Genomic DNA, 13543 nt, shown 5'->3' with positions numbered 1-13543 from the left:
AGAATTGGCCTCATACCACTCCAGGACACTTTTAGAATAGTGGCATGATGCCAAATCTGGCCAAAATAGCGGAGCTTCGTCGCGTTGCTGCAAGAACGGCAAAAGGCGCTTCTCGAGGCACTCAGATTTGTAGATCTCGCCATTTACTGTGCCCTTTGTCACGAAAGGCTCACTCCTCAGTCCGCAAGAGCAGATGGCCTGCCAAATGAGATATTTGGAGGCGAACTTCGACATTTTCTTCTTCTTAAATTTGTCGTCCACATAGAACTTGCTCTTGCCGGTGAAAAACTCTAACCCCGGAATTTGCTTAAAATCGGATTTAATATACGTTTCGTGGTCCATCACACAGCAGCCATATTTTGTCAGCATCTTCTCGTAGAGCTTCCGTGCCCGAGTTTTAGCCGTCGATTGTTGCCACTCATCGCGGTGTGGGAAGTTCTGTACCTTGTATGTATGTAGTCCAGGTCTCTTCTTTGCATTCTGGACGTAGCTCTGCGACATGCCGATCTTTTTAGCCAAATCACGGCTTCAGACGTTGGGATTTTCTTTAATGATCCGCTTCACCTTTCCCTCCGTCTTTTTGTTCTTCGGTCCCGGTTTTCTTCCAGCTCCTTTGCCGTGGTCCAACGTCAACCGCTCCTGGAACCGCTTCAACACTCTGGAGACGGTTGAATGGTGAATGTTCAACATTTTTCCCAACTGCCGGTGCGACAGGTTAGGAAATTCCAGGTGCTTGGAAAAATTTTTTTCTCTAGACTCGCGTTGGTTCACCTCCATTTTCGTTGAATCCAAAAACACGACTTCAAGTTTGACAGCATATAAACAATACACATCAATGAGAAAGTGTGTAAAATTTGGTTGATTTTTACCCAATGGTAAAAAAAGTTATGCCCTGTTGAATGTGCCGCAATAATTTCGTGTTTCGTGTTTTTAAAATTTCCAAATGAATTACACGTGAATATCTGATTGCTTTGCTAATAGATTTCATTGGCAGAAGAATCGGTGAAATCAATTGTTTTACATGTAGAAATGCACTACATGTTTTTCGTGCGAAAGTCATGTGCAAAGTTTATACCTTACGACTCAATAGCATGACAATGAACATTCAATGGATAAATATGTCGTATTCACGTGGAATTTTTTTGAATTTAATTTGAAACACCACATAAAACAATGCTTTTTCATGTGAAATTAAAAGGGAAATCATTTCTTTTACTTTTAAACATGAGAACGCACATGAAAGTGGTGTTTCATTGCATATTGTGTACTTTACCCTTGTAATGTTTAAGTCAATGATTCAATGAACGTAATTTTAAGTGAACATGTATGTTCCATAAGTGGTTCGCATTCTCAATAATGACAACAAAACCAAACTGAAGCCTTCTTCGATCGAATCACATTCGTTCGAAAATGTGATCCGCCGTAATGCAGAATAAGGCTGAATATCGAGACCGTGATCTCTAAAAATGTTCACGCATCAATTGAATGTGTTGCCAGCACTCTAGACTACTAATCTTTTCATCGTTGTATGTAGACTCGGGAATCGCCGTCAGCGGACGGTCGATCAAGAAATGTCCTGGAGTTATGACTTCATACTCCGTTGCGTCGGCACAGATGGCGAACAACGAGTGGGAATTAAGTATAGCTTCGATTAGGCATAATAATGTGGCCATTTCCTGGAACGTCAAGATGGTGCTTTCCACGGCAGCCTCTCAGAGGTCACCAAACTTAGGTGCGTTTGGCGGGATGTAATGCAATTCAATTTCGTTGGACTGCCAAAACTGGCCGATGCGGGTTACTTCTTGCTCGGAACGAGACATCTTATATGGTCGATGGAGTTCGTGCTTGGTTCCATGGAAATTGGTGGCGTTATCGGAATGGGATTCTGATACCATTCCTCGGCAGCTGACTAAACGATAAAGTGCAGGAATAAATGCGTCGGTAGTCAAATTCGACACTGACTTCAAATAGACGACTTTGATCAACGCCAGTTATTCTAAACGTAGAGGTTGGCGTAACTCATTGTTTCGGTAAGTCACCCATCTACGTAGAACCCTTGGATGGTCTTACTCGAAAACACTTGACGCATGATATGGTTACTACTCGTACGGTCACGTGCCTTGTGTAAACAGAACCTACAACGTCAAATTAGTTCTGCAGGTCCCAAGTGAAGTAGCTCGATGTGCGATGTCCGCACTAAAAATATTGTCACCGGACTCGTACTCGGATTGCTGCTTCTGATAGATGAGAATTTTTCAGTCGTCCACCGATTCGTGTAGATCGAATTCATTGCGTTGATATGTTTGTAAGGAATCTTCCATTGCATTCGCTTGATTTCGTTACCGAGTTCAGCTGAATTACTCACACAATAATCACCAGAGAATTGCGGAGCTCAGTAATGGTCAATCTGCTACGGTCGTTTTACTATTTTCGAGCATTGTTGATGATATGATAGACCCATACGATAACTCTGCAGCTTCCGAAATAAACTGTACTTGACAAACCCCGGTAGCTGTTACTTGATCTAGTTTCTGGTTTCAACTAGTCATCAGGAACATCACAAGGCATCTTGATGGTGAACACTGGGTCGTTAAGTTGTAAGTGCTGTCGGTAGTTAACCACGTGAAATAATGTCGGCAGGATTAGCGGCAGATCGAATATAGTTCCACTGCAAACCATCGATGCATCTTAGTAACTAACCACGCCAAAACGATTTCGCTGTCGGACCACAGCATGACATGCTGCAATTCTATCTGGATGATTGAGAGCACCAAGTTCGAGAGTAAGAGCACCGGCACACAGTTCCAATCTCGGAATCGATAGGGCATGAACCATCGATTTACTGGTTAGCAAACTACATTTGGCCGAACTATTGGGTAGCGATGGTGGAGATGTCAGCAAAACCGTGCATGTCATATCTTACTGCTCCACCGAGAGTAACTCGCCGTGGAATGGGTAGTTGCTTCAGAAGTGTCAGAAACTGCTTGAATTCGTTCCAATGATGCTCAGTTTGGTTGTTCATTGGATCTTCCCAGTCCTTTGTGCGCCAAAGAACTTGTATTAATAGTTTAGCGAAAACTATGGTAGGCGAATACAATCCCAGTGGGTCGTACAGGTTCGCCACTTGGGAGTTGATTTTAACGGTCGCTTGGATTTGGTTAACGTTGATGGAACACTTGCGAGAAAACGTTCATCGACGGACGGATCCCAGAGTAGCCCAAGCATTTTTATCGCTTGGTTGATGTCGTTATCTTCAGTCGGTTTCATTGATTCTCGTTCATCGGCCGGAATGTGCTCAAGAAATTCTGAGAAAATTGAACACTTATGGAGTTGAAATCCAGCCTTTCCCAATATCGATTTGAGCTGATGATGCCCTTCGACAGCTTTTTGCAGCTTATCAGAGCCCGACAACATATCATAGACGTAGCAATCATTTCTATGATGCTCGCCTTCGTTGTTAAGCTCGGTCTTTCGATTCAGTCGGTTCTCAGGCCTGTAAAATCGTTTTAGTGCTAAAAAACGACAACTGTCTAGTTCCTAAAGATCGGAGTCGAACTACAAATCTACAGTTTGAATATCGACAGCACGTAGATGCACATCTTTGTTCTTCGGATGTAGTGGATGCGGCGTTTGGAACTTTTTTAAGCTCCTAGAATCTATGTATCGTATCTTCGACAAATTGAATGGATGCTACTTGCGTATATTGCACAGATTCGAGCTGCTGGAACTAACAATCCAAGTGAATTGAATAGTGGTCACAGTGGCAAAGTTTCCCATAATAAAAAAAACCATCCAAGGTGTGACTCTCGCAGCTCCAGGAGATTTTCGATTAGAGCTTCATTAGGTTGAAAGCTGCTCCGATCATATCAATGCCCGGAGGAGGGTTTTATCGGCAAGCTGAATACCACGAATAAAGTTTTTTTTATTTTTTTAAGTTTTAACTAGGCATTGCATTTATCGCTCATATGAGTTAATGCATCCGGATAGTTTGCTACTGCGACAATAAAAACTAACATTTTCACACGAAAAGTTATTGGCACTCACACAACTTCTCCGGATAAATACAACGTGTTATTTCTCCGGATAAATAAAACAGCCGGAGAATGAGTAAATGAGTTTATCACGGTATCCTTTTTTCGCTCGCTGCTTTCCTGTCGTTATTCCAAAACACGAAAAAACAAGTCTATCATACTTCTTTGCCGCTTTTCTTTGTAATTAAGTGTATTTTTTGAAGTTTCAATTGATTTCCACGAAATTAAAATTTTATCACCTTCTCCGGTGAGAAGGAAAAAGTCAAATAAATTTTATCCGGAAAATCATTCTCACGCTATTTGTGGAGACGGAGAATTTTGCGACTCATCTTATCTCGGAAAAGTTGGACATCGGATAAGCTTCTTCTCGCGTGAGTGAGAGAGAAAACGGTATATCTCAGGATGCGCTCATATTATATTGGGACGATAAGTGTTTATTATGTAAAAATGCCTGAGGAACGCGATGGCATTAAAATTTTCAAAATTAAAATATGTGTTGAGAGAAAAATTAACTTTTAATATTTAACTGAAAAAATTGCTTAGTTGGCAGCACTGTCGGCAAAAAATATTTTTTCTAGATTCCTTGAACAAATTTCTTTAAAAACCATCTTGTGGTTTGATTCTAGAGTAAATAGAACCGGAGATATGATCAAAAGAAAATCAAGGGTTTTGGAAATTTTCCAAAACGGGGGGTGCTCCCATGACCCGAGGGGTGGTTCAATTGACACAAAAATTTGGGTTTTTATATATTGGCCCTAGATGAACAATTCCTCCAAATTTTGTTCAAATTCGTGAAGGTCGATTTCAAGTTTGCATCTTTTTTTGATCACTTCGCATGGAATGACCCATATACAACATTGTGTAAGCAGTACAAGCGAATTGTCAAAAATGAACGCTCAGTTCATTTGTGACGTCACCGTAAAGTATTTAATAAGATTACGCTTCACAGTAATACACGATCATTTCACTCGTTAGTACAATGTGTGGCACAATGAGGCACACTTCTGATTACTCAAAAACTCTCAACAAAGTGTAATTGAATAATCATAGTTACCATTGCTTTTGTTTTACGGACCACCATCACACATCGCGGCACATTACGGCACAAGCTACCACGCTGTTTGTTTGTGAGCACAATTCGATTTGTGCTAAGCGACTCACCCCTTGGTTGTCATCTTCTTTCAATTGTGAATTTTCGATCGATATTTTGGACCATTTGTGGTTGTTCCGATTAAATAATGGAACCTGCAATTCCAAATCCAGATTCAGCGTAGTACGATTCGCGTTCCGGTCATCAAATTGAGTTTCAGAGAGAGAAAACGACGTGTACCGCATAACACTTCCGGAAGCGACGTAGAAAGTGTTTTTGGCAGTACACAAGATATAGAAACTATCTTCGCATACTGGATACCGGTGAGACCGTTTCATGTACGTTTTATATTTATTTTAAATATCATTGCATTGGCCTGCATTAAGCAATAACATTTTCAGAGATTTGCAGGATATAAATTTATATAATCTCCATTTAAATTTATATAAGGACGTAGCCAGAGGTATGGAGATGAACCGGTCTACGTAATTGTAGATTTTGGTGAAGTCTGATATGGCAATGGATATGCTCAATTCTGCAACTCCATCTGCGATTTGTGCAGGTTTTCGAGCTATGCTATGCTATGCTATAATTAACAATCGTTTACTAAGGTGGCGAACACTAGAAAAGAAGTGTAGAATATGTTCTACCCTACGAATCATGATTTTTTTACAATTTAACGACATTCAATTAGCAAGAGATTTCTGGGTAGGGAAAGTTATGAGAATTAGAGCCATAGTACTCAAGTGAGAGCAAGGATGTGAAGTAAACAGATCGGAAAACTAGAAGTGGCAGGGTCATCATAACAGGCTTAATATCGTACGGGCTTAATCTTTGTCTTCTGCTAATGAGGGTCGAGCTTAGGCAGCATAACTACGAATCACCCCAGTTCATTAGTATGTGTCCTGGTACATATAGACGTGTCCATCTTTACCGTGACAACCGACACATCCTTGCTCTCACTTGAGTACTATGGCTCTAATTTTCATAACTTTCCCTATCCAGCAATCTCTAGCTAATTGAATGTCGTTAAAATGTAAAATCTATTCCGAGGTCATACCGACTATCTTCGGAGGCCGCAGTAATGCCAAGGATGTCATTTTGATCTTAACAAAGTGCCATTCTTCCCTCTTTAGTAGCCTCTAGCCTCGTTCTCTTTTGCATCAAATCGATGGACATTAGGACAATGCTTGTAATATTTTCAAAACCGCAACATTTCCTTCGCTGAGAATATAAGCGGAAGTGAAAAATGCAATTTCGACTGGCAAAACACCCCCAGCAAGAATCTTTGGATTAATTTTAGAGATGAGCAAACAAACTCGTTTGTTCTACGCGAAACCTCCAACACATTTTGCAAGCAACTTACTTTTTGAAAGATAATGCACTAACACTAATGTGCACTGCTGGCCAATAAAATAGGTGTGTGGTAGATTATTTTGTTTTTCTCTCAATTACGCATACCAAGTTGCAGCACTCTCAATCACACCTACCGCACACAGAAGCCTTGGGATCTGTCAAGTTACTAGTGGGTTGTTGGCGCAGATTATTGTCAAGATGCTAAACAAGACTACCGCAGGCTTTTTCGTGTGGTCAATATAATAGGTGTGTGAAATATATTAACGTGTTATTATTTTACATAATTCTATTATACGTTTTATTTGGTGAAGTTTGAATTCTGCGTGTTAATAAATGTATTCAAATGTTGAATAAGTCAAAGATTTGTTATAGAATGGGTCGAGCATCTCAATGTACTCAAGTGGAACGAATTTTGCTAAGAAATTTTGTTCAAGAAGATAAGACGTATAAATAAATCGCGAATAAACTGCGGCGTTCCGAATACTTCGTTACAAATGCCTTAAAACCTTTGAAAAAAGGAAACACGCAAAAAACCCAAGAAAACATCTACAGCAGCTGACCATCGTATTGCAATTTTAGCGAAATCTGATCCATTCGCGTCATCCAAAATCAATTCAGCACAAATTGGAAAAGTGGCAGGTCCGAGAACAGTTCGCTGTAGGCCGTAAAATTGCAATCTTCCAGAAAGAATTGAAAGTTACAAATAATCGAAGCCCTTTTTTGGCGGCTGAAAATGAACCTGATACGACTCGCACTGAATAGAAAAAAATATTCATTCAAATATCCATGTCATTCATTCAGTTGAATATCGTACAATATATTCATTTCACTAATTATCAAGGAAAATGTTTTCAAATGCCGGTAAAGCATATGAAACAACAATCATCATCGCTTACATTGTGCCAGGGCCTACTTTGATGCGTTTGATTCGTTGCTGCACGGTCGCTTCGTGTAATAATCGGAGACGAATGAAATTTGCATGGATGAATGGGCAGTTTGTTCGTTTGACGTTTGCAGCAGCGTCACTGAGTATTGAAAATGAATGTGGCTGAATATGATCAATTTTCATTCAATGAATTTGAATATTTTTAACTGCGTAGGACACCTTCAGCTCCTTAGTGCTGTAAGTTCAGTTCTAATAGTCGAATTCTTTTGAAATTTTGTAGCAACATTTTTGGTGGAAGGTACATTAAGAATACACAAAAACAAAATTTTCGAATTTTTCGATCTACTCAAGTACAATATAACCCCTTAAACGAGCCTGGCGAAATTTTCATCCCGTTTTCGACGGTCATAAAAAATGTTGAAGGTCTCGGTTCTTGCTGCACCACAAGCAGTAGCTGCTTCAAGCTGTTATTGGAGAATCGTTTACGAAGAACCGGCTAGGAGTCTTTGGCACTAAATATACGTAATTTTAGTAAAGCAGAAACGGCAATGGACCCCAGTAACTGCCACGTGCTATTTCTGGCGTAGTAGTCTAGGCCAGTGGTTTTCAACTTTTTTCGTTCCATGTACCCCTTTCCGAATATTAATCCCCATGATGCATCCCTTTCTGAAAATTGTTTACCATCATTACCCTTTTTAGATTTTCAATTGGATGAATGCCACAATTTTACAATAAGAAACCTGTTCCAGGGCACTATCAGTAAGCATCTCAATTCTTGACATACTGACACAATATATAATGACAAATACCCGACGGGAATGTTTGGATAACAATTTAAAATTTGTCCCGCATAATTCACCCCCAACAATCATCCAATTTACCCCTGGGGGTGAATTCACCCCCGGCTGAAAACCACTGGTCTAGGCAATATCCAACAACTACCATTATCTCTCGATCTGAAAGGCTAGGGTTGCAACAATTTCAAAAGTTACCAAATTTCATCATTTTATCTGAAGCGGCAGTATGTCGGTATAAATAAAAAAAAAATTGAGAGTGACGTTCCATACTCCCTATTATGTAGCATGTTAGAAACGACAGATTAGTCCAACGACCTGTCGTGATGCGTCCAATGAGGACATTCCACGATAGTTATTGATGCTTATTTCCCTTTTTATAGACATATTCGTGGATTTTCAGCAGGATAGATGCCACTGGTAAGATCATTTCAGAAGTACCTAAGGGAATCAGTCGGGTTCCGGGTTGAAAGACACTTTGAACCGAAGCTCTGGAAATCATCATTTATCATTTAAAATTCGAAATCAAAAAGGGAAACAGTCAGAATTATAGCATATTTCTAACAGTGCCATTTTGAAAATGTTGACAGCTACAGAAATCTTGACAGATATCTGCCGGCTGCCAGATTATTTTCATTCAGTTATTTGTCACGTACATATTTCCTGCTTCGCGATTTCTCTTTTCAATTTCCGTATTAGAAAAGTGTGCTGAAAAGAGGAATGACGACACATAGACTGATACACTTGATAGATTCGAGTGTGTTAGGCTTTTTTCGTACTCTACTTGAGAGTGAGCTTACGTTGCAGTTATGGTTGCGGTTGGCCAAACAAGGCTAAGCCCCAAAAAAAATTAATGGCTTAGATTAGGAAACAAGGACAAAGCCAGCTTTTTTCTTGACATTCCAGAACACCAGAACAGTCAAATAAGTACCAAGGAATGTCCACGGAATCCAGGGGCGAGATTATGGAACCATTACGAATCGACTTTTCTATACAAGCTTGCATACAATAAACCTTTCGTTTCGAGATGCGTAATGCCACCCCAGGACGTATTGTCACCCTAGTGTAAGGTCATTCGTTAATTTTGACGATAAGAATAATCTAATTATATCCCATTTTAAGAAGAAATGTGGAATATATCTCAAGTTTTTAAATTCATTGATTTTACATGACTTAATGCGGGAGCTTAGCGGAGCCGATGAATCATATATTTTTAGTTTCGTTAATTAAAAAACAAAAATATGGGTCTTCTGGACTCATTGGGCGCATATTTTAAGTACCTGAAACGATCCATTTCCTATGAGTTGGGCTGAAGACTTTAATCAGATATTTAGTAGACGTTTATTTCATACTGTTTCAAAGTCTTATTCTGTTTAATTCAATCCAATTCAACCTCTCTGTCCATCCAGTGGAAACTACATCCAGCATCGCGCACATTTCAACCATCGTACATGAAGGAATTCAGCACTGTTGCAGTAGCCTTTCTCTCTAGTTCTATCTTCCTTCTGTGTTCGGTTTCCATTCTAGGTCAACTTCTCGCATGCCTCCGCCAACTGGCTCAACAGCGAACAGAGCGCCTACATGAACAGTCTGTCCAACGGATTCGGGGCGCCCAGTTTCGACAAGTTCAACATCCCAATGCCACCGGGTTTCCAGGCAGCAGCAGCAGCGGCGGCGGCAGCAGTGGCCATCAAGCAGAAAGCCGAATGTATCAACTAAGAGACGCGCGTGGCGCGGGCTCCTTTTTCGATCGCAGCTTAGGAAGGCAGTATTTTGTTTGTTGAGGACGAGAAACAGAGTTAAATCAGTCTTTTCTAAAATCATTTCCTGTTTTGTACCTTTTTCATAATTTCTGTGATCGTAAGCTTTTGTGGGTTAGCTATTTATTTTTTTTTTAATTAGAATTGAGAAAGGCCATTTTGTGCAAAGGAAGATAGCTAATATCCGTTCTAGTAGGAAACTATAAAAAGACTATAAGAGAATAATACTATGTTCACACTACAGAGTTGAAACACATTACAATAATTAGCAACAAGAAAAATATCATCAAGATAGCGTTAAAACACGTTTTAACTCGTAGTGTGAACGTTGTATAATATACATTTCAAGTTAAATCCGATTATGAATAGCTCCGACTAATTTGACTATCAGCACATGGTTATCTGTCCAGTCAGCCGGATCGTATTTGAACCGGTTCGATTGCGACAGAGTCTCAAGACTTCGTTTTCAATCGTACTATTTTCTCAGAATCGAGAAACCATCGAAAAAGTGATTCCTGGATTCGAATCGACCGGTCTTCCAGTTCATCCATCGATGAATTCCTATCCTCTTCACTTGCATATTTTTAACAGTTTCTTTCATCAATAACATTCAATCTTTTGAATAGTATTTGATCGAAAGTACCGAACACACAACTACTCTACAAAAAAGTATACTTTGTTCTCTTTTCGCTAAAAGGACCGTAAAAAGTTTCTCTACCATAACTTCGCGATATACCATCTCGTTGGAACCATGTCGGTAAAATGTAGTATTTTTTAGTATTTTTTCATATTTTTCCACTGATGAAATATACATCACACTTGCTTGTTTTTATTCCAAACTTTGAATTGAGCAAGTCTTACTTTTTTATTCTATTGAACTAAAAATGCATCCATTAAAATATAAACTTACAATTTTGTCATTTTTGTAATTGAAGTAATGATCTTTGAACAAGAATCAGTTGAACTATTGTTTCCAAATCGTAGGGACATTGTAAAACAGGAAGAAATAAACGTGAAACGTGTAATAACCCAAAGAACACAACATACTTTTTTAACGGTCATAGTCCCAAATAAAGCCGAAACAGACACATTGTAATGGAGTAATATGAAAGTTGAAGCGCACGAATTTATTTTAAACTCTGTAGGGAGTATCGCAATCACTTTACTGGAAATGTTTGGTCATATAAAAATCAAAACAAAATCAAAATATTCTACTACATATATTTCACACTTCTCACACCAATGCATTTTGATAGAAATTAACTAATCGAGGTCTCTCACCAACAAAAGACAGCTTATCCAGGCAACTATTCCTAACCTATTAAAATACTGACTAACTTTTTTGGCACAAACTCTCTACTCCACATCATAACATAATTCTGCTGAAAGACTAAAAAATGCTATTATACTTTATCGAACAATACGCAAAAATATTGATTGCGAATAAAACTAGCAAAATTTATTCAATAAAAAAACTGCTTAGAGCAAACCTGATGTACTATGCAGGGAAACCGACGCAATCGGATTGTTATGGCAGAACAAGAGCAGCACATCTAAACCCTAATATATTACCGATCGTTAACCGAGCAAAGCAGTAAACGGAAAGAGACGGCAGATATAAAACGGTCATATTGCTATACTATTATTGTTATTATTATTATTATTCATTATTGATCACTCAATTATCCCAGCAGATGAAAGCAAACATACAAGTGCTAAAATATCGTAAAGTGACTGCGAGATTGTAGTATGTAATTCATCTCTAGCGCTGATGATCCGCAGAGCTGTAGGTTCCACAGCGATCGCATCTGAAAGGGTCTAAGAAGATTTTGGGCAAACGTTAAGGTTGCTGTTTTCTCCCATTCAGAAGTGATGGCTAGTCACACACATACTGTGCTTCTATGCTGGTAATGAAGCACGAACAATACCGCTGGCAAAACATAGGAAAAACAATGCCTTTATTGGAAGTACTGGAGTTGATGAAAAAAATAAATGCTGTTGCTGAATGCGCAATGTGGTTGCAAAACAATTAAGTAAGAAAGTGACTGTGGGGGAAGAATCGATTAACTAGAAGCAAACCGATGCTGTTTTCGGGAGAATCTAATAGACAAATGAAAAGTCGAAAACACCCAAGGAAATGGGATGAACACAATATGATTTGTGAAAGACGATATAAAATAAAATGCTGTAAAAGAAATATTATGGAAAAAATCGTGAAACATGATACTTGGAAAATGTATAATAAAAGTTTATTTTATAATCGTATCACATCCCTTATTAGTGCACTAGTTGTGGTGCCCTAAACCTGCATTAACTATTTTAGGAATCATCAGGATTAATTGAATCAATTGGCCCATTTACTAATGGAACGATAAAAGGAGGGAAAATGATCAGGGCCGTCGAGAGCCGCGCCTGCTGATGCTGGTAGGTAAAGTGAGACCATTGACGTGCTCATAAAGTTGTCTAATGTGGAAATTACAACACAGTTCGTTGATACAAAGAGTCGTAGACACTACTAGGGTTGCCACCTCTGGGTAGATTTTGACCCGGAGATTTTCACTGATCGCCGCGGGGGGGGGGGGGGGGGTGGATTTTGAGTGGAACAAGACATTGAAATTAAAGCGATTGCACGGCATTTTAGACCACCTTAATAGCTTTTTATTTCTACGTTAAAATAAAGCTGTGAATTTTTCACGTTTGAGACGGTTTTGTCTGTTTAATATGTTGTGGTATTTTACTTCCCCGACTAAGTGACAGGAATACAAAAGCACCAGCTACTCTCGCTGTGGAGGATAAGTCGAACGAGCATTGCTCTCCTCCATAACTACCTTTAGCAGGGCTGCGGCATTACATGGAAAGCACCATGTGGTGTAGATTATTCATCACCAGAGGTCGCAACTAAGGGACAAAACTCACCTATCTAACCAACATTTAAGGGTCGCCGAAGGAGTGGCAACAACACCGGAAAAACACGATTGATGTTGACCTAGTCAGTTGGATTAGAACAAATATATGTCATAGCGTGGTGCAGCTGGTTATAAGCACCACCAACAGTGAATTGATTTGGTAAAATTGCTGCAAAATAACTTTTTCAGATTATTTTGTACGACTTAGTGGGATGCAACATTTCAATTGTAGCATATAGCGAAATATTACTTTCCTTGATTTGTACTTATTTTTCATTTTCATTGCTTTGTGGAAGAAATCAGCAATATTTGGTGAACCTTGAATTGAAGGATTACTCGGGCAAAATAAATCTGAACCAGAGTAATAGTTAACGTAGACTTTTTAAATATTTTCCAAAAAAAAATGTAAAGTGCAATTCAAAAAAAAATGAAATTATGCTTCTTCCCAGCAAACCCGGAGAAATTGATGTAAAACCCGGAGCCCCGGAGATCGCTTCCGAAAACCGGTGTCTCCGGGCCAAACCCGGAGGGGTGGCAACCCTAACTACAACGAACAGAAAAACGTTAAATACAAGATTTTCATCTATATCGAAGTACAGGTCGGACTCGATTATCCGGAGATTTCAAAAAAATCTCACCCCGGATAATCGAATCAAACTTTTTTTGTGTTATTTTATGAATTTAAGCTGTATTTGCGAAGAAATTGAAAATGAAATGATC

At 39.1% G+C, this 13543-nt stretch overlaps 1 protein-coding gene across 7 annotated transcripts in view; it reads left to right on the top strand.

Annotated features, from left to right (window-relative positions):
- Nucleotides 1-12158, top strand: part of LOC131681277 (transcription factor SPT20 homolog) — a 137107-nt gene extending 124949 nt beyond the window's left edge. For all 7 annotated transcript variants that reach the window (XM_058961999.1, XM_058961996.1, XM_058961995.1 and 4 more), the window contains exon 15: nt 9685-12158. In XM_058961999.1, coding sequence (XP_058817982.1) covers nt 9685-9876 — 192 coding nt within the window. In that variant the 3' untranslated portion in view covers nt 9877-12158. The remainder of the gene's footprint in view (nt 1-9684) is intronic.
- Nucleotides 12159-13543: the final 1385 nt, after the last annotated feature.

This window comes from Topomyia yanbarensis, chromosome 2 (assembly GCF_030247195.1).
Source record: "Topomyia yanbarensis strain Yona2022 chromosome 2, ASM3024719v1, whole genome shotgun sequence".
Taxonomy (NCBI): domain Eukaryota; kingdom Metazoa; phylum Arthropoda; class Insecta; order Diptera; family Culicidae; genus Topomyia; species Topomyia yanbarensis.
The sequence above is the reverse complement of the archived record's forward strand: the minus strand, read 5'-3'. Positions and strand labels throughout refer to the sequence as shown.